We start from the raw sequence: 23,006 nt of genomic DNA, 5'->3' as shown, positions 1-23,006 counted from the left end.
ATTGTTCCTTCCTCCATCAGCTGCAAACATTATACTCACCCATTCTAATGTTGAAGGAATGCGTTTATATGGAGACAAGGGGAAAAAAATTGGATGGTCTTGACCTAGATGCTTACATAGCATAGTGAGTCTGCTAAAAGTTTACGAGATGAATACAGATATCCACTTTTCAGAACTATGTCACTAGAAACTTTCAAAAAGGTATCTAGGGTTATTCGAGTTGATGGCCGTGAGACAAGACTAGAAACACGTGAACAAGGCAAGTTTGCACCAGTAAGGAATTTGTGGAAGAAATGGGTAGAGATACTACATAAATTATACAATCACAATATTTTTGGCACAGTAGACGAACAACTTGTATTTATGGGAAACTGCCCTTTCCGACTGTATATACCTAGTAAACCGGCAAAGTAAGCATGAAGTTTGTGACAATGAAACAAGTTATGTGTGGAATATTCAGCCATATACTGGGTGGGAAATGACCAGGTAGTGCCCCTCAAAAGAACTAAGGTGTAAGGGCTGCAACTGACTTGTCTTGTGCCTTGAAAGGTCATAACATCACCTGCGACAACTTTTTCGCATGCTGCGAGCTTGGACAAATGCTAAAGAAGAGAAATACCACAATGGTTGGAACTGTGCAAGAAAACAAGCGTTCCATCCCACCAAAACTATTGCAGACCAGGGGGATTCGTAATTACACACCAACATTTGATTTTACAAAGGACACAACCCAAATAAAAACAAATGTATTATTGTGCAAAGCAGTCAGCACCACGATTCAAGAGTCAGTGACGGCACCAAGAGAAAACATCTAATTATTTTAGGTAATAACGCTACGAAAGGAGCTATGGACACACAAGACGAGGTTGTTGTGAATTATACAGTAAAGAGGAACACAACCAGATGGCCTATTGTTGTACTCTCAGATATTATCGACATATCTGCCTATTACTCTTACGTGATGTACAAGGCAACTAATTTACAATAGAAAGCACCCTACAGCGAAGAAGACTACTCCTACAAACTCTTGGTGAGCAACTAATTAAGGGGGTATGAAGAGAGATCTTCCAAGAGGAAAGACCGTAAGAGAAGCTGTAAAGAAAACAGCATAGTTTGAATACGCACCCTCCAAATCGGAAGAAACTTATGCTAGGAACAAAAAGAGAACCAGATGTCATCAGTTAAAAACTGTTAACAAAAGTTCAGTGGAATGTGATACGTGTAAAAAATTCACATACAAGAAACATCTTACATACACGTGTAAAAACTGTTAGCAAAAATTAGGCATAAAAAAATGTTCAAATGTGTGTGAAATCTTATGGGACTTAACTGCTAAGATCATCAGTCCATAAGCTTACACACTACTTAACCTAAATTATCCTAAGGACAAACACACACCCATGCCCGAGGGAGGACTCGAACCTCCGCCGGGATCATCCGCACAGTCCATGACTGCACCGCCTAAGATCGCTCGGCTAATCCTGCGCGGCTAGGCTAAAAGTTAGGCATAATTATAATATTGGGTTATTGTATTGTTTTACTATTCTATTATGCAGTTTGAATGGTTAATGCATTTAACTATCTAAATTACAACTTTATTTACGATTTCAATGCACAAATGTGTAAAAATATATATACAGGAAATAGAAGAAAACGGGTCTTTTTTGACCCGAACATCTTAAGTGTACGTGCAAAATGAACACCATAGTAGAGCTAAAATATGGTGCAGCGCTATGGACACCTCATAACAACAGAAGGTTGGTGGATCCTAGAGACAAAGAGAGTCTTTTCTTTCAGAGGTCTTCTTCATGTTCCCTGATTCAGAGCTCGATTAGTTGTCTGAAAGTGCATCGGTCTCATCGTCCTTCGCTTCTAGACACTCACTTTGCCATCAGTGCCTAATCAGTAGTGTCAACTGAAAGCAAACGAGTCACTGAACAACAGCGCTGATACAGCAAACGAGTCACTGAACAACAGCTCTGATACTGTAGTGACCTCACTTGTAGGAAACGCGTCATACTGATTTTACTAGTTTTCTACCTCGGATGCGTCAGCTTGATACATCAGCCAATGCCTACAGGGCCTGCTGTCTTTGCGATCGCGTGTTAGCGGGAGAAAAAGGACTGTCCATATGGCTGGCTTCCTACGCGCCTTAATCCATCCTGTTTTCGTGACCTCTACGCGAGCTATGCGATGGAAGCTGAAAAATTGTTTGTAAAGTCTTTGTGGTTCCAATGGCTCTGAGCACTATGGGACTTAACATCTGTGGTCATCAGTCCCCTAGAACTTAGAACTACTTAAACCTAACTAACCTAAGGACATCACACACATCCATGCCCGAGGCAGGATTCGAACCTGCGACCGTAGCAGTCGCGCGGTTCCGGACTGAGCGCCTGAACCGCTAGACCACCGCGGCCGGCTGTAAAGTCTTTGTCGCACACCTGTTATCTAATTTCACGCTAGAGAGTTCCACGAGAACAGAGTCGTCTTTCTTCCAATGTTTCACATTCCTTGGGGTATCTCCGTTACACTTCCGTATGGCCTGTTAAATTTCTAACAGTTCAACTCTAAATTCGTTCGTTGTCTCCTACAATGCCCATTTTATAAGAACCGCTAGGAACGGACGCACTATTGACTTGTGTCCTGCTTCCTTCACAGATGCACACCACTTTCCTAGTATCTTCCCTACAATTCTGTCCTCTATTAAGCTTCCCAACTAAGGATTTTACGTGTGCGTTCCATTTGATCAAGCTTCGTAGTATGTGACTGGCCTCAGAAGTTTTCCACTAATCTAGTAATCGGATACTATCAGGTTCTGCTCTCTCTGCTGTGTTCATTATCGTATACTTATCTCATTTCAAGAGAGTTGCCTTTCATTTTACCCAGTGGTTACATTGGCTCTGTCGTTCTGCATTTACTTACGATCATGGTTGACAAGTAGTCATACTCTGAAATTGAGGATATGACACGTTTCCTTGGTCCATCGCAACAGCTCCTCGAACAGGTGCTACGCCATATGGTAGCAGTGAACGTGTTTACTACAAAAATGTGTTGATTAGAACTGCAATCTGCGCTCATTTGTATTCACTGTTTTCGAGACAAGCCTGTTTAGCCACCGAGCGATGCGGTCAACGTTGTGTTTAATAGGAGTGGGATCCAGATCCCATCCAGGCGAGCAGAGTTAGGTATTCCGTGGCTTACAGAGACCGACTGAGGTGATTGCTGGTATGGTTCCTTTGAAGAGGATACAGCAGATTTCCTTCGCTATCCTTCTCCTGTCCGAGCTTATGCTCCGACTTTGTAGTCTAAATTGGTTGGCATCTGACGTTTAAGGTCCGAAGTTGCGAAGCTATCGCTACAAATACTGTCTGCAGGTATTGTGCCGCTTCCCGCAGAGATAGAAAATGATTTAAAGTCTTTATCTCCTACAAAAACCGCGTAAAAATTCTGAAATTTATTTGTGACCTAGCTCTCTATAGTATCTCTTAACATGTCCAAAATCTGTTCTTAATTCCGTTTAGGGCCGGTGGTAATTTTTGTTTCTCAAACGCAAAATACTTTTCTTTTTTTCGATTACGAAAATGCCACTTTCGAGAATGGGTCTTCCCAAAGTTTCGTATCACGTAGATAAGCTTCGGAAAAACGGCATTTTTGTTTTAAATTTTCTCAGTATTTAATTCGTATCAAACATGAAGTTCCTAACTTCTATAAAATTCACTTAAACTTCTGGTATAAATCTGTCTAACGTGTCTCGACCTGTCAAAAATCTGTACTTAATTTTAATTATTGCAAGTGTTACTTTTTTCTAGAAGAGGCCGAATTTTCGAGTCGGGAAAAGTTTTGTGTTCGGGAACTGGCAGGCGCAATGGTTTGCACTGCGTGAGCAGACTCTGCCAGTAGTCTGGTGCGTGTGTGTGTGTGTGTGTGTGTGTGTGTTGCTGGCGGGAGCAGTCCAGGCCGTTCGCTGTTAACCACGTGGAAATTAATTTGCGTGGGTTGCCACAACCACTTGTGCCCAATTCTGCACGATACTTATTTTTTTTTCTTTTCCTCTGTAACGAGGAATGATCCTTGGTACTTTAGACTACTTTCTCGACGAATTATATCCGTTCTGTGGTCTCGAGTTCACTCCAGGACCTGGAACAGGCGAGTTACTTCATCGCATGATTGCATCAGATTTACCGCAGTGCCTCCAGTGTGACATACAAATCGGCATCAAACGCAACGAATGATTTTGAAAATTAAGTGTGAAGATTAGATTTCGGAGAAGCAAAGAGCAGCCGAGAAAAAAATGCCCTAGAATCACCACTGCCTGCGTTCGTGGCGAAAGGCGTTGTCGCCTGCTAATGTGGAGATCCCGTGTTAGTGGGCGAGTGACCACTACAGATTTTTCTGTTGTGGAAAGGTCTGAACGCTTCAAGCCAGATGACAGTCCACTTGATAAGCTAAACGGACTTGCAAACCGCGGAACGGGCGCCAAATCAACCTGGAACTCACACAACAATTATGTAGAACCCGCCCCTGCATGTTACTGTAAGACTTTAAAGGTGCCTTCCCCAGGACTACAACCATTTCCACGCATCGTGAATTTAACAGTCTTGAAGAAATGGCACTACTGTCAGATTATCTTGAGGTGTTACCTTCTTGTTTCCGGTTTTGCTTGAAAAGATTAATATGTTTAGGAAAGATTTTGGCTTGATTAAACACAGTTTTCATCTTTTTTGACCCAAACATGTTTCACCGATGTTTAACTGTCATCAGTGGACTCCATTTATTTTTGCAAATAATAATAAATAATAAATAAATAATCGCCGGCCGCGGTGGCCGTGCGGTTCTGGCGCTGCAGTCCGGAACCGCGGGACTGCTACGGTCGCAGGTTCGAATCCTGCCTCGGGCATGGGTGTGTGTGATGTCCTTAGGTTAGTTAGGTTTAAGTAGTTCTACTATGGGACTTATGTCCTAAGATGTTGAGTCCCATAGTGCTCAGAGCCATTTGAACCATTTTAAATAAATAATCTTTATGTATCTGTCTTGTCATCTGCAATGCAATGCAGTTTGTCAGGTGCAAGACATCTGAACTGTTAATTGGTGTGTGGATACGTGTAAGAAAGCAGTGGTGGTGATGACTCTCTCTCCCAAGCCAAGTGGTACGGACGTTATTCCTGTTTGAGAAAGAGGGGGGCGGGAAAATGATCGTGGGGTTCATGACCCTCCCCAAAACAATATTTTACTAACGGTATTTATATTTTTACATATCTTAGATTCCAAATATTTCTGCTAACTTTCGAACAGTATAGTAACTTCTGAAAACTGGATTGGATTGTAGCCGGACTTGCTAGAACTGCTGAAAACATTACAGAAAAAAAGAGACGGCCATTCACTGGTTAGCCATACCTACGGTCAACAACAGTCCACTGGTGGGAACCACAGGAAGTTGTGCAAGGCGAGTCGGCAGGGGGAAGACTGTGGAAAAAATAAAAATAAAAGGAACTTGGGAGGAAATAACTGGATGATACAGTTTTTCCCCCCTGTTTACCGATCACACACTCGTAATCCGCAGACCGGTGTTCACCACTTCTATTGTATACTGTCTAAATTAAGATGATGATAGAGTTGTGAATGTCTACGCTATTAACGTTGTTAGATGATTACATAACACAAGTATTTCCCAACTTTTTGTGCATATACATTTCTAATTATATATGTCCCTCACAACGGGAGGGCACGAATTGGGAAATTCAGATTGAAATGAGGCTTGGTTGGCTTGTATGTAGTTTACTTAAAGGATGTTATGGTATAGCTTGCAGTAAAAGACATCGGGTAGCCAATTCTCAGAAAAAGTTTCATTTACCCACACATTATATACTAGTTCGCTGAACGCCTGAACTCGTGTAAAAGTAGCTCATGCTTGATTTTTAATCTGCTGATCTGGGTTCAATCCCATCTTCCGCCAATCTTTTTTTCTTTAGTAATAATAATAAGGATATTTAAATAAAATAACCAGAAATGAAATCCTCAATGATTTAATTTTATATGTGACACAACTGTTTGTTAGACCTAATGAATCGAATTAAAATCAATATTGTATTTTAAAATAATTAAATGAAACTGTTATTGCATTTATCACGAATCATGTGGGAGAATAAAAGTAATCTTCTTTATATTAAAACTATATAACATTTTTTGTACAAGAACTTGGAGTTACTATTACTTAACTATTTTAAAATACAATATTAATCGTAACTCATTTCATTAGGTCAAACAAACAATTGCGTCACATATAAAATAAAATCATTTATGATTTCATTTAAGATAAGTTTTGGTTATTTTATGTAAAAATCATTCTAATTATTACTGAACAAAAAAAGTTTGGCAGAAGCTGCGATTGAACCTGGATCAGCATATTAAAAATAAAGCGTGCTGCCAATAACCTATTTTTACATAAGCTCAGGCATTGATTAAACTAGCATATTAAGTGCGGGTAAAACTATGGAACGTTTTTTCTGGAAATTGGCTGGCCAATGCGTTTTACTACTAGAGTAAGTAATCTACAAGCCAGCCGAAAGTCATTCCAATCTGAATTTCCCACGCCGTGCCCTCTCCTTGCCAGTTGCGATTTGTTGGAAGTTATGATAAAGCGGTGTACTTAGCACTGATGATGTGAACAAATTTTTATTATTTTTATATTAAAACATTTTATATAATTTGTCGTTATAACTTATCATTATTGAAATCTGAGTTGTCTGAAGCTCATTAATACTAGGTGTGACGGCAAACCATATTTGGGATAGGAGACAATAACAAAGTACGACCCCTGCCCTCCTCCCCCCTCCCCACAGAACGGAACCCCGTGCCCGCGCCTGCGTGACGCACTACACTATGCGAGCGGTGAACCTTGAATTGGAGTAGTGACGTCAGCGTACGGCCCTTCAAGCAGGGACAACGTCAGCAGCGCCATCGTCGCTGCACCTTCCTCACAGGTGTCTTCGCAGTAGTTCGTGGTGCCTCTGATAGTGGCGAAACGTCAGCGGAACTTGTGTAGGTGGACAAATGTAGAAAACTGTGTTTGGTCATGTCAGAACCCATTCAAAACATACGCCCTACTGACAGTGTTCTGTTCTCAGTAATATTGTCGTCTTTCCGATAGTGTAATTTCCAGCCCCATCTTTTATGAGCGTTAAAATTTTCTTCCACGTGCTGATTGAAAACACATATGGATACTTGAGTAAGAAGCTGTTAATTTACATAAATGATTACCACGTGCTTCGCGGCGGTACTGACGAATGATTTACGCTATGCTTTACGTTTTTTGTCACTGCATTTAAAGAGAAAACTGAAAGAAGTTGTGCAGCTCTTACAAGTACAGCGGTGGAGCTGGAAGGTGTCCAGGATTTCAATTTAAATACTCTGTAAATACTTGTTTTTTCTGTGTTTAGCAGTTTCGCCGTTTCATTTGCCGGCTTCAGAGATGTGACAGTTTCTGACATGGGAATTTATATTTCGCTTTGAAGTCCGAACTCTCCCGGCCAAGATTCCGTTTTTCTTGGAACCACCTGTACGAGAACGCTTGGCGTTGCGCCATTCGGACGAAGATAACGCATGCTACCGGTTCACAGATTCTCAGAACTCGATTGTGCATGCCTAGAACGGGTAACGATTTCCTGTTACGGAGGAAATGCATTCCGACTTGGGGACGTACTTTACTGTGATGCGAACGATAAATTAAATGTCAACAGGACAGACACAGCCGTGTCTTTCCTTAGCTACGTGCTCTAGTTAGAAAGGAGAAATCTGTGCGGGTAGAGGGGGGGGGGGGTCTGTTTATACTTCCGATTTATCCGTCAAGTTCTCAGAATGTGGTAATTGCTTGACACCAGAGAATGTCCTGTGACAGTCAAAAAGAAATCTTCTTAGGATCTGGTGGGCCGGAAAAACGTCACAAAATTAGTTAGCAGCCGTCGGTGCTTTGAACTTTATTCTTCCTTCCTACCTTTCCGATGTTTACCTTTTGTAACACCCCAATTACAGACACCCTAATAAACAACCCTTTGTGGTAAAAGAAGTAGGAAAATTAGTCATCATGACAGTGATGGCAGCTACTGACGACAAGATTTACACTTGTGATAATTTGATCAACAGGAATGTCATGTGAATAGTAATAATATTTATCATGAAATAGAGACCGAATGAAAGAATATGATAGGATACGCAACAAAAACATCAAAGGAAGAATTGCAAAATAATTAATAACGAAGGTTGAAGCCCAGATGGTAAATTGGCCAAAGATAACATTTACCATAGAAGAGAGTTGTAGCCACATCGAATAGGAAGTTCGATGTGACTACAATGTAACTCGGAAATGGAAATGTTAGCGTCAGTTGCTATCTAGTCGCTCTCTAGTACTATTGCGATAGTAGCATGCGTTTAAGCGCTACCAAATTGTTTTAAGCTAATCGGAAGTTTGAAAGTTTTGCGATATAGACTGAAGTATTATTCAGAAGTCATACAAAAGCAAAGTCATCTTTACCGTTAGCAAGATAACGGGAGACGGAAATTCACGACGAAATTAAATCTTGTGAGATTTGTGATGGGACTTAGCCTTCGTGATACTGAATAAGCACGAACATTCAAGAACATTGAAAAAGAAAGATCGCCGACAGAAAAACAATTATTAGTCTCGAGGAGGTAACAGACAAACGCAAACACGAAGAACGTACTACAATGCGCCGAGTTATCCGAAGTTGTCGTCAACGACAGGATTACTGATGCAAACGGAAGCAATTCCCTGAGTGAGAAATAGGTATGCGTGCTCAGCGTAGGGACAATTAATTACAAGGAACAGTAAAATTAGATTCAAACTTTAATTCTTCGTGTCGTGAATAGACATTATCATGGGTGTTAGTGACAATTAATTGACTATTAGAATATTGTGAAGTGAAAAGTGAATTCATGGTTATTTAACAGTGAACAGTTATCGATTTGTCACAAGATTACGATGCATTTTGAATATTGCTTAAGTATATGTTATCTCTGGAATTACGTTGTTTAGTTATTGAACACACGTCGTAGCGACGTTTTGACGACGGAATAACAATTTATTAACTTAACATCCTCGCAATTCCATAATGTGGCTACGGCTCGAGTGATGAATTGCAGGTTCAATACTTTATATTATTAATATTCAACATCCACTATCTAACCGGGCATAATAAAAAGAACTACAGTTAGCCAGTTCGCGCAAGCTGAAAGTCTGTCGCGGACTCACAACAAAAGAAAACTGGTGGTCATCATTTCAGGTCTAGGGAGCCATCGCGACATCCTTTGGTGCAATTGCCGCGTTTATCAGTGAAGAAGCAAGAGCGGTTTACACATTCTAACGCGCTGCTCTATCGAAATATTGACATTAATCACGAAAGACGGTATCTGAAATATGACCAAACCACGCGAGGAGTTTGTGTTTTTCTACTAGTTACAGGGTGGCGTTGTCGTGAGCGACGGACGCCTTCCACGTCATCCCGACTGGAACAACCATCACCACTGAGTCGTGTCAATTCTAAGGAGACGCCGACGCCACACTTTACACTTTTCACTACCGCATGGAGAAGACCGCTGCAAGATTACAGCTATCTTTCTCAGACAGCGAATAACGGAGGTTTTCCTGGAAAGGCTTGGCGTTACATTATTGATAAACAGCTCGCCGTAAGGTGACTGTTTAACGTCTCCCTGCGTAATTAATGAAGAAATAAACTTCCTAGCAGATTAAAACTGTGTGCCGGACCGAGACTCGAACTCGGGACCTGTGCCTTTCGCGGGCAAGTGCTATACCATCTGAGCTACCCAAGCACGACTCACGCCCCGTTCTCACAGCTTTACTTCTGCCAGTATCTCGTGTCCTACCTTCCAAACTTTACAGAAGCTCTCCTGCGAACCTTGCAGAAGTAGCACTCCTGAAAGAAAGAAAGAAAGAAAGAAAGAAAGGATATTGCAGAAACAGAATGAGATTTTCACTCTGCAGCGGAGTGTGCGCTGATATGAAACTTCCTGCCAGATTATACTGTGAGCACTTGCCCGCGAAAGGCAAAGGTCCCGAGTTCGAGTCTCGGTCCCGCACACAGTTTTAATCTGCCAGGAAGTTTCATATCGGCGCAAACTCCGCAGCAGGGTGAAAATCTCATTCTGGAATAGTTGACGGGTGAACGGCGGGGCGTCAGCTCCGTGGCTTTCAGTTCGTCAGCGCACATGATGATGGCAACGTGGTCGTTTGCCGAAATGTTGTGGCCGTTGGACACTGACATCCGGCCGCTCGCCCGTGAACTATTTCGTCAGTTTGTCGTAAGGTCACATTAAAAGGAACGATAATTGATCAAACCTTTCATTTATTTAGGTGACAGTCTTTCTTCATTGGCGCAGGCCTTATTCCCAACAAGGAGTGGCATTTTTCACGATGATAATGTTCCCAATCAGACGGCCAGAAATGTCTGGTCATAACTGATGAGTGTAATGAAATAACTTTCTATAACTTATCTACGTATATTCTCAGCAAGTCACTATGCAGTACTTGGTGGAGAGTACGTGGTGAAAATATTGTCGATTTTGTGTGTGATTCTCATGGGTATAATAATAATAATAATAATCTCGTAGCCATGCCTCACGATCCCTACGCGAGATATACCATGATGACAACAGCATCATCGGACAGTCTTCCTCGAATACATGATCTCTAAATATACCAAAAAGTGTTGCGCAAGTACTGCTTTCTCCAAGAATCTCTTTTAAGTTCCTCAATATTTCTGTTACAGTTTGCTATAGGCTTTCCGGGCCTGTTGCGGTCCTTGCAGCGCGTCTGTGAATGCCTTAGACATCTGTTGCCTACCTGACAAGGCTCTAAACACCAGAAAAGTACTCTAGGATTGTTCGTAATAGCGTCTTGTGTACAGTTTCTATTGCAGATGCGCCGCATTTCCCAGAACGCTTCCAAGAAATCTAAGTCTTCTATTCAGTTTCCCTAATACCTGTTTTACGTGATCGTCTCACTTCATATCACTATCCAGCATTGCTACTAAATACTTAACACTATGTGAAGTGCTCAAGAAATTCGCCATTAACGCTGTACTAAGATACATCGGTTTCTTTCTCCTTGCTGCGGGAAGTATCTAACATTTAACGACAGCTACAGAGAGCTGCCATCCATTCATTACACTTAGTGTAAATTCTTTGCAAGTCTTTCTACATTTCCTTACCATCATCCAGCGATGATACGTTACTGTAGACAACAGCGTCGTCAGCGAGCAGCCTTGTTGTGCTAGTGATCCTGTCTGGTCAAATCGAGCCGTTGGAAAGCCAGTAATGGCGCCTAATCTTCCCTGAACATCTCTTAAGCAACTGGAACAGTTTACTTCTACGAGAAGTGGTATACAATTCCACTGTCTTTCCTTCAGCAGTTACAGGCATCGATCACCAGGCTATCTATGCTGCTTTGGGAATCGTGCGTTTTTTGTCGATCTTCATTTCTTTGTAGGTGACGCCTGTATACACAGAGCAACAAAATTTTTGCATCGCCCAGATATGCCGTGCCGGTGTGTTGCTATTGTGACTGTTCCTATACCGATCGGATCTTTGTAAACATAAACACAGTTACCTAGGGGTAGAACGCCGCACTCGAGTGGATTCCGACATTACAGATAGAAGCAAAGCACCAGAAGGGGCACAAAAAATGGTTCAAATGGCTCTGAGCACTATGGGACTCAACTTCTGAGGTCATCAGTCCCCTAGAACTTAGAACTACTTAAACCTAACTAACCTAAGGACATCACACACATCCATGCCCGAAGCAGGATTCGAACCTGCGACCGTAGCGGTCGCGCGGTTCCAGACTGTAGCGCCTAGAACCGATCGGCCACCCTGGCCGGCAGAAGGGGCTCATTATATACGTCTGTGAACAGCAGGGTGGACATCTATGATGCCACTTAGGACATTAATGACGAATGACCGGGTCCGCATCGTCACATTACGCTCAGAAAGCTCGTCAGCCAGCGATGATGCACGACATGTGCACCGGAGTCAAAGACATGTGGTGCAGACATGAAATCGGTTCCAATTGACACGTAGTCTGCAGGACTTACACCTCACAGGCTGTCCACGTTCGACAGGTGCACTGGAAGATCGATGTTTACTATTATTGAGTCAAATGCACCGTGGACTGATGAGTACTCCAGAACTGAATTCTGGGTTCGGAGAGGCTACAGTATGTCATGTATCGCGTCAAACTGCTGGGAGGCGATTGCATAATGCGAGTCTCCATTCCCGACGGCCATGGCGAGCACCACGTCGTTCACAACAGCACCATGGACTCCGTTAGAGACGGGCAACAAATCGGCAGAATGGACGCCCTAGGATTGGCGTCGAGTGTTCTTAAACCCTGATAATCTCGGACAATGTGTTTGGAAACATCCCGGTAATATAGAACGCCATTAACAATGTGTCCAACGTGTACAACAGGCAGTGATAGAGTGACGTTCTGGGGCGGCATTACATGCGGCCACCGTACACCTCTCGTGGTTGCAGCGCACAATCTCACTACTCCATGGTACAGGGGACGAGGTGCTGCAACCAATAGCGGTACCATATCGCCAACATTTTGGTGACAGCTCCGTCTTCATCGGTAATAATTCTCGCGCTCAGCGTGCTGTCCTCGTATAAACGTTCCGTCAGCATGCTAGGCTAACCAGAATGGAGTATCCCTCCTGTTCCCCAGACATGAACCCAATCGAACACCTGTGGGACCGATGGAAACTAACTGGTTTTGGACGTCAACAACGGCCACGTACTCTGCCTGACGCACGCAGAATCGCCTTTGAAGCGTGGGACAGTTTGGACCAGGGTTGCCTCGATGAACTGATCTATGGTAGGCTACGACAAATTCAAATCTGAATTGGAGCAACTCCCCATGCGAACCGGACGATTTTGTCGTTACACACATGTTTGATTTTTCGATTTGGTGATCTCGACACAATACAAATGAATGTATACGAATGCTTCAGAGCCAGTTTTTGTTTTCTGTGCCCTAAATTTCGAAATAAGGAGCCGCGCGGGGTAGCCGCGCGGTCTTAGGCGCCTTGCCACGATCCGTGCGGCTTCCCCCGTCGGAGGTTAGAGTCCTCACTCGGGCATGGGTGTGTGTCTGTTGTCCTTAGCGTAAGTTAGTTTAAGTTAGATTAAGTAGCGCGTAAGCATAGGGACCGATGACCTCAGCAGTTTGGTCCCACAAGACCTTATCACGAATTTTCAACATAAGGGGGTGATACTAAACTTTTGTTGATTTGTGTATGTCCCTGCAGAATCTTACTACTTACTTATACGCGAATAAACTACCAGCTTAATTGTGGAAAGTGTGACAATACCTATTTTTAAGACACGGCGACAGAAGCATTTTCTATAGTTAGGGCGATCAACACTGCAACTATTATTCACGTTATCAATATCTTCGATTTGCAGCAGGTGAGACCAGACGTGCAATTTTACACTTTTGTTTGCTTCATCGTGTGGACAACCGATTCCTGTGCCTGCTGTTCTTCAAATGGCGCTACTTCCTCATTTCAAGGACCATTTGCACTGGCACTGGGACAGTCGCATTTCACGCTCTTTGCCGTCGCATCCCATTAAAATGCCAGGATTAAGATGTGCTGCCCGAATTCTGTCTCGTCAGGCAGCTTGTGAAGAAACTATATCTTTTCACGCACGAGAGCTTGAAATATATCCACATGACAAGGCAGAAGTAATGTACCAATACACTGATAGAGGACACGGAATAAGAACTTACTATTAGATCTTGGGCTGCTATACCGATACTATTCGCAAACCTGTAGCCACTTTTGTTTCCTACTTACGTCACTAACGAGACTACGGCGAAGATGAAGTGTTTGCTACAGAGAAATATTTTCTCAACAATTCAATTAAGATATTTTTAATCACATTCTTACATAATCGATGCAGTTCCAGAAATGAGTGCTTTACAAAAATGACTAGAGAATCTATTGTTGTTTCCTCGCCAGCTATATCATTCGTCGAAAGTGTGTTTTAAGCCTTGCAATACTGTCTGCTTTTCGAGGGGAGTACGCTGTGTGGTGGGATGCGATTTCATCGCGTCCGTCTCAGCCGTCAGCACATTCTGTAATGACGTCGTCGACGGGACGTTAATCGCTGACCTTCCGTTTTTCACCATCGGCATCACAAACATAATGCTGCACCCTTCACGTGGTCATCACAATTTCGCTGACCAAGTACAGCTGAACCACAACCTTCATGCTTTGCAGAGGGCATTTAACAATGAACGAATACCTTTTGTGTAATTTACATTGCATTTCCCCTCCGACAAGCTGTATGATTTCTTTCTTTGTAGTATCTTGACTGAAAAATGTGACATGTGATACGTGTGAAGTCCTCCACTGTTTCTTTGTACAAGCCCACAACGTAGGTAATATTAAAGTCTCAGTTCCTTTAAAATAAAATAAGTCACATGACAACCGGTTCTAATGCTGGGCTTGTAGTTATGAGATTCTTAGTCAGGCCTCTGCTTCTAATTTCTATACCACTCCTGGTTCTGTTTTCAGATCTCTGAATTTCAGTGCATTGTAGGCTTACCTTGTCGAAGAAGTATGTTGCAGTTATATGCAAAGCGTTTTGCAAGAGAGCATAATTGTCTGTCTGACTCAGTTCTGTAACTGGTTGCAAGAAGTCTTAATCGCAATCCATTAGTGTTGTACTGAAATTATACTGGAAGCGAAATTTGTGCAGCTATAACTGGCACTTTCAAAACACAAGGGTAGATTGCAGAATGAGATTTTTCACTCTGCAGCGGAGTGTGCGCTGATATGAAACTTCCTGGCAGATTAAAACTGTGTGGCGGACCGAGACTCGAGCTCGCGACCTTCGCCTTTCGCGGGGCAAGTGATCTACCAACTGAACTACCCGAGCACGACTCACGCCCCGTCCTCACAGTGTGAAAATCTCATTCTGGAAACATCCCCCATGCTGTGGCTAAGCCATGTCTCCGCAATATCCTTTCTTTCAGGAGTGCTAGTTCTGCAAGGTTCGGAGGAGAGCTTCTGTAATGTTTGGAAGGTAGGAGACGAGGTACTGGCAGAAATAAAGCTGTGAGGACGGGGCGTGAGTCGTGCTCGGGTAGCTCAGTTGGTAGAGCACTTGCCCGCGAAAGGCAAAGGCCCCGAGTTCGAGTCCCGATCCGGCACACAGTTTTAATCTGCCAGGAAGTTTCAAGGGTAGATTGTTTTGCTAATTGGTTTGCTGATTATCGCTGATACTGCATTTACATTCGTACTATTACAAAGTTACTCATCACGAAATCCATCGAGACTTGGGTTTTTTTCGTTATCCCTTATGACACGCTTTAGCATTGCGGAACGCCCTTTCACGAAGCTGATTTTTGCATCTTTTCGTAAGATTAGTGCAAACACATGCTCTCTTGGCTGCTTTGTTCTCAGCTGTAAACAGACACTTGCCTTCCGATACACAAGCGATTAGCAACGGTGTGTCCGAATCTTGAGCCTCGGCCCAATTTTTGTGTTTCATCATTGTAATCTTAAGGGATACGAGTTTAGCGTCTCCGTGCGAATTGGAGTGTCATCGAAACTCGGTGTTGCTTGCATTCAGTGCTGTATATTTAAAATTCGGAGCGGATGTTTGTCTGTTAACCCACCATGAAAGTAAAAAGAAAATTGGGATTGTATTATAATGTATTGATTGTATGGAACTGGGGACCTAGAAACGACGGAGAGGCTTCGTCCTCGCCGTACCCCGCTGTGGTACACAACCCCACAACAGGTTACAGCAGTCCACTAACCACACCACCGCCCCACACCGAACCCAGGCTTATTGTGCGGTTTACGCGTACGTGGAGACAGTGTTTGCGCAGCAATCGCCGACCCAGGGTAACAGAGGCGGAATAAGGGGAACCACCAGCCCGCGTTCGCCGAGGCGGGCAAATTGGGTTTATTTACCTTGTATACTCAGGATCATAATGGTTTTGATGTCAGTGCTTTCACTATTAAATGTCAAAAATTTACAACTTATTGTGAAAATCTTTGTGGTGTAATAGATACGTTTAGCCATATTCCGGTGTTAAAGTGATTCATCAGTTTCAGTTTTAAAAAAGGAAGGTAATTCGATTTATAAGTTGCACTTGTGTTTGAAATAGAGGCGTATACGAGACTGTACTGGTAACATCTCAAAATGATATTGGAAGCTTGTTGAAAACAAACAGTGAACATACGTACGTAAAGACAACACAAACAGCGATTAGATTGCATTTCTCAGTACTCTAAAGAAACTTTCGCTTAGTAATCTCATCCATTGTAAACTCTTATTTAATGTTAGCTACTTTTGTTCATTAAAAATTCAACTCTTCATATAAAATTGTGAAAACACCTTTTATTATGATTTGTGTAATTTCTCGCAGTAGTAAGAAAATTATAGTCATTGAGAGCAAACTTGTTTCTCAATTGTAGCGTATCTATACAGAAGAATTACTTTTACTGTATTTCTTTGGTGACACAGATTGTTTATTTTCGGTGTTTTGGTTCTTTAGTTTGTTGACTGTATATGTGCAAGAGAACAAACAGCTAATAGAGGAATTTCGCCATGGGGAGCTGGTAAAGCAGATCCTCACAATACGTAGACATTTTTTACCGTTGTAGTTTGTCTTTCGTAGCGCACATATGTTTTTACGTTTATACAACACAAGGTCACGCAAGTGCAACTACTTTACGAAGTCCTGGCAGAAACCCTGACGTTGGAACTTTCGCTCCGAAATACGTATCGAAAATTAAAAGACCATGTTGTGAATGTCGTCAGACATTTATTGATGATATGTATATATTTCACTGTCTCTGTGTACCACTTGAAACCATTATGGATTCGTTAACATCATACTTGTAACATTATGCGAGAATTTCTCAGTAGAACAGACGGCCGGCTGCGTCAGAAAACTGCTGATAATAAAGTGTAACGGAGTTTTCATTCCGTAGTACGTTCTAGGAGTAGTACACTATGTGATCAAAAGTATCCGGACACCAACAAAAACATACGTTTTTCATATTAGGTGCATTGTGCTGCCACCTACAGCCAGTTACTCCATATTAGCGACCTCAGCAATCATTAGACATCGCAAGACAGCAGAAACGGGCGCTCCGCGGAAATCACGGACTTCGAATGTGGTCAGGTGATTGGGTGTCACTTGTGTCATACGTCTATACGCGAGATTTCCACACTCCTACATATCCGTAGGTCCACTGTTTCCGATGTGATAGTGAAGTGGAAACGTTAAGGGACACGTACGGCACAAAAGCGTACAAGAAATCTATCCAGACCATCACACAGGAATTCCAAACTCCGTCAGAATCCACTGCAAGTACTAGGACAGCTAGGCAGGAGGTGAGAAAACTTGGATTTCATGGTCGAACGACTGCTCATAAGCCACACATCACGCCGTAAATGCCGAACGACGCCTCGCTTGGTGTAAGAAGCGTAGCCGGCCAGTGTGGCCGAGCGGTTCTAGGCGCTTCAGTCGGGAACCGCGCGACCGTTACGGACGCAGGTTCGAATCCTGCCTCGGGCATGGATGTGTGTGATGTCCTTACGCTAGTTAGGTTTAAGTAGTCCTACGTTCTAGGGGACTGATGACCTCCGCTGTTAAGTCCCATAGTGCTCAGAGCCATTTGAAACATTTTTTTCATTTTTTAAACATTGGATGATTGAACAGTGGAAAACCGTTGTGTGGAGTGACGAATCATGGTACAGAAGGTGTCGATCCAATGACAGGGTGTGGGTACGGCGAATGCCTGGTGAACGTCATCTGCCAGCGTGTGTAGTAGCAACAGTAAAATTCGGAGGCGGTGGTGTTACGCTGTGGTCGTGTTTCTCATGGAGGGGGCTTGCACCCATTCATATTTTGCGTGACACAATCACAGCACAGGCCTACATTGATGTTTTAAGCACCTTTCTGCTTCCCACTGTTGAAGAGCAATTTGAGGATGGCGATTGCATCTTTCAACACGATCGAGCACCTGTTCATAATGTACGGCCTGTGGCGGAGTGGTTACACGACAATAACATACCTGAAATGGACTGGCCTGCACAGAGTTCTGACCTGAATGATATAGGACACCTTTGGGATGTTTTGGCACGCTGACTTCGTGCCAGGCCTCACCGACCGACATCGATACCTCTCCTCAGTGCAGCACTCTGTGAAGAATGAACTGCCATTCCCCAAGAAACCTTCCAGCACCTGATTGCACGTATGCCTGTGGAAGTTGTCATCAAAACTGAGGTTGGGCCAACACCATATTTTGAATTCCAGCATTACAGATAGAAGGCGCCAGGAACTTGTAAGTCATTTTCAGCCAGGTATCCAGATACTTTTGATCACATAGTGTATGTGGATGGTGCTGCCAATTGATAATGTTTGTAAGTTATGAATGTAAGTGGAAACCGAAGAAATGAGAAAACTGTATCGTCCCCTTGCCAATATTCTGCTTGAAGGGGAAAAATTCCCAGTTAATGAACTGTTGGAAAAAGTGCAAAACTAGACTGATTTTTCAGTTTGTGTCAGTATATCACCAGCAGACTGTACTGATCAACAAATCACTCACAGGGGATATCATTTTTTTGTTAATGAACGGTTTCTTAGGGTGTCGTTATGAGTTACGCGCATAAGAAGTCTGTAAGATTCTAAGAATAATTAACAATTGTACCCCAGTTACATTCCAGTGGCGTGTTTGAATAAAAGTTTTTAAGCCATCTACGCTCAGCTTCGTTCATACTTGATGGCTTGTCTGCAGTGACCGGCCAATTTAGTTGAGCATTACATTTTTCCCGACATAGTGTAGTCTGGAACATCTACTAGAAAAAAATATTTGCTTTAGCTTAGAGTCGCATTTTTTTATTCTGACTACTGGCTACAGGTTTCGATACCAAGTACGATCATCAGACCATCTCCTGGCGCGCAGCCTTCCTGCTTACTTCCCAGTGAGTGTGACGAGCGCGCGCCAGGAGAAAGGAAAGTAGAGAGCGTCCAATTCGTTAGCTGTCATAAAACTGTTATATCAAAGACGAGGAAATTTTTGTACTGGTTGTTGTTATTCATTTCAGTACTTTTCGGGTATGTCGGGCTCATAATTCATAAACGACTGATTAAAACGAATATGTTCATTAACAAAAGGAGAAGATACTGAACGTAAGATCTTTTTACCCTCAAAGTAGTCGGCCGTGTGCTTGAACATATTCCGTAATGTATACGCAAATCTAATATGAATTAATAAATAAAGACTGCAAGCAGTTCCAGTTCTTCTATTAGCGAACTCTGTTCTGTGGGGAAGATTTTAGCAGCAGCTAAGACGGCTCTACAGCTATTTAATGAGTAAGTGTTCTCCATGAATCCCGTTTGCTCCTCACTGACATGTGTCTGATTTTCTCTGTTGCAGCGTCCATCATGTTCGCATTTCCGGACCAGGCGACGGTCAAAAAGGTGATCAAGGCGCTGCCCAGGGTCGGAGTTGGCATCAAGTACGGCATCCCGCAGACCAGGTGAGCGCACAAACTAGCACAACTTTCTGTTATCCACTCGACGGCTGCCTGCTGAAACAATACTGCTTTTCAGAATGTTACGGTTATTACGCTTGTGAGTCTTGCTTCTTTCCGTCTTATCCACTGGCTATTATAAGGCGTCATTCAGATAATAAGCAAGTCTTCACGTGTTTTCAGTTATGGATTTCATTTCAGTGTTAAATTCTTTAAGTTTAATTTCACATCGGGCCTCATGCTCTAGGCTTTAAGAGACAGAAAGAAAGAGGAACCGTACGTTTTGAAGTTTTTCACCTGTGCTGATTTCGAAGAAATTGATCGTGAAGCACAGTAGTGTTCTTGTTTCATGTCTGGAGAGTGCGGATCATTCCTTTGCTGTATGATTAACAGCTTGGAAGGAATATGTTCGCATGAAGCGTGAGGCTGTGTTAGGGAGAAAGTAGGGTTACAAATAAAGAAGGTAAAGTGAGTAACGATCCTGCCGTAGTGTAGGATAGTATGAAGGAGCTTAAAAGAACTTAATGATGCTATAAGTATATTTTTTCGCCACCACTGTAAAACTGTAGCTTTGAATCTGGAGGCTATTGTACTTACACTTCGTAAATTGTTTAGAAGAGAAGTGCAAAATGGAATCAACGAGAGGGAAATTTTGAGAAAAAAGAGTTTTAGTGCACTGAGCGCAAAGGATGCAATGAAGAGATTTACTGCCGGCCGAAGTGGCCGTGCGGTTAAAGGCGCTGCAGTCTGGAACCGCGAGACCGCTACGGTCGCAGGTTCGAATCCTGCCTCGGGCATGGATGTTTGTGATGTCCTTAGGTTAGTTAGGTTTAACTAGTTCAAAGTTCTAGGGGACTAATGACCTCAGCAGTTGAGTCCCATAGTGCTCAGAGCCATTTTTTTTGAAGAGATTTACTAATTAAACATCTATCAACAAACTTGTAATACGTTGCCTCATAAAATTGAACGGCTGCTACGTGTGTTAATTCCAGCCCTCAATAATAACACACTGCATTATATCAGAATTCAAAATCTCGTTGTAAAATAAATTTGTGTTAGTCTTTGGCATTAAAATTTAATAATAACGCTTGCAGGGTGTCCCTCAGCAATGCATTTCAGTATGTACACACATGAATGCCACCGAACCAGTCGAAGTCTTTAAACAATTTAAATTTGCGAATATTAGTCCTATACCTACCGAAGGTGAATTCGGAAGAAAAGGGCGTAAACTCATCATGTTTTCATCCTACAACTTTTTCTGTTGTTGACTTGCTAACATTGGTATCACCATACAAATACAACTGAGGTTTACGTACCCTCGCATTCCGAAGCAACATATTAAACGACGACACGTCTCGTATCCTATCAGAATAATCACGCTGTGTGACTGGAACAGTCAGAAACAGAGAGAAACGAAAAGGTTCAAAGTACTTTTCGACGGAACTCTGCTGGTCCCAATGAACAATAAGAAACTGGTCCGTATAATCAATGAAATACATCCTTTTCGTCCAACGATACATCCTCAGTATAAGAATAGTGTAGATTCATTAGTTTGTTGTATGATTTCCAGCTGCTTTGGTTATAAAAACTGAAACGTTCTCGCGCGAACGACATGGCTGGACATCAAATAATGCAGTGACAGTACCGAATGTTTATCAGAGTTCCTTGTGCAAGCGGTTAACACGCATTCCAGCAAAAAAATTAAGATATGCGTGTAAGTGCATTGGACTGCCCTGTAATGAAGGCGCTCCCGATTTTGCTGGGTTAATGACTAGTCACGTTGAACCCATACAGCTCCTACTCGCTCGCTAAACCAGACCACTCGCCTGACACATCCGCACCCCGCTAAACACGTGCCAGTCCTTAAGTCGAGTTTGCGTATTGGTGACTCCGTTGATCACTGACTACCTACTCCGAAAAAAGTTTACAACACCGCAACTTGGCGCTTAGCTTACACTCTGGGTAGCCGCTGACCAACTGCTCCTCTCGCGAGCTACCAGCAGTTCCCAAAACTGTTTCACCGTTCAGAGCATTCAGCCAATCAGCCTGGAGAGCAGGATACAGGTATTCTCAGTGGCCTATCTCTCCTGATAGCATTCCACTGGAAAGCGCTGCTTAGGCGGATTACGGAACGACCAACCCATAAGCTCTAGGCTGGACAAATGCCTGCCACTGAATGACCGAACGTGGCTCCTGTGCCGCTAACACCATGACGTGGGCGTGAATCGTACGTTACGGTGTTATTTCCGTATGAGTCTTGGCTAAAAATAAACTCTGATTTTTAACAGACAAACAGCGCGGCCCTCAGTTCCGACCGTACACTGCCGAGATAGGCGACATCCCTCGTCTGCATTCCCCACTACATGTTCACCTGCCGAAACCTCAGTCGAGGCGTGACTTTCGTTTGTGTCACACCGCGTGTCCTCAGGCCGTCGAGAAAATGCTTACAGTTCTGAAAGAATAACGGATTAATGTGAAATTTGTAGTGAAACTCGGCAAGTCCACCACAGCGGCCCATTCTTTGTTCAAACAAGTGTACAGTGAGGACTGTCTTTCGCGCATGCAAGTTTTTGCGCGGTCTGAAGATGGACGAGAAGAGACTGAAGATGCACACGTCCAGGGTGACCCTCAATGTCAACAACAGACGAAAACATTGAAAAATTGGAGATTTAATACGACAAGAGCGTCCGTCCAATATTCGTGCGATTCTTGATGTAAGAATCGACAGAGAAACATTTCGGTAGATTTTACATGAACATTTTCACATGAGAAAAGTGTGTTCAAAAATGGTGCCCAAGAACCTGACTAGAACAAAAAGACTGTTGAACTAATAATTTCACAGGCGTGTTGAAAACTATCAAAAAGGATTCTAAATTTCCTGAGAAAATAATATATGATGAATCGTGGTTTTTCACGTATGATTCATCAATCAGTGCATTGGAAGAGCTCCAAGTCACCAAAACTGAAGAAGGCTCTAATGTCAAAATAAAAATTCAATGATCATTGAATTTTTGGAGATCTGTAAGACTGTGTACGTGAATTGGGTGTCTGGAAATCGAACTGTAAATTAGGAGTTTATCTTGGAAGTCCTGTCTATGCTCTGGGAGTGAGAAAGAAGAAAATTGTGAAAAAACAACACACGGATTCTGCATCAGGACAACGCCGTGCACCATGCTGCATTGCTTGTCAAGTCATTTCTGCTAAGCGTGGGATCCCTGTGTCGGAACTTCCACCCTACGCACCAGATGTTGCTCCTTGTGACCTTTTTCTGTTGCCGACAATGGTATATGCATCGAAAGGAACGAGACTCGAGACGTAAGAAGTCGTGAAAGAAAAAGCGACGGAGATCTTGAAAATGTTTCCGGAAGATAAATTCAAAAACTGCCTTGAGTAGTGGAAAAATCACGTGGAAC

General features: G+C 42.8%; 1 protein-coding gene across 1 annotated transcript in view; it reads left to right on the top strand.

Annotated features, from left to right (window-relative positions):
- LOC126198569 (neurobeachin) overlaps positions 1–23,006 on the top strand; it is a 1,606,419-nt gene that overhangs the window by 1,421,412 nt on the left and 162,001 nt on the right. Inside the window, exon 37 of the mRNA XM_049935000.1 lies at positions 19,497–19,599. Within this exon, the coding sequence (XP_049790957.1) occupies positions 19,497–19,599 (103 nt within the window). The remainder of the gene's footprint in view (positions 1–19,496; positions 19,600–23,006) is intronic.

The sequence above is a fragment of the Schistocerca nitens genome, chromosome 8, assembly GCF_023898315.1.
Source record: "Schistocerca nitens isolate TAMUIC-IGC-003100 chromosome 8, iqSchNite1.1, whole genome shotgun sequence".
NCBI classification, from domain to species: domain Eukaryota; kingdom Metazoa; phylum Arthropoda; class Insecta; order Orthoptera; family Acrididae; genus Schistocerca; species Schistocerca nitens.
Note: the sequence above shows the minus strand (reverse complement) of the source record. Positions and strands in the feature narration are given on the sequence as shown.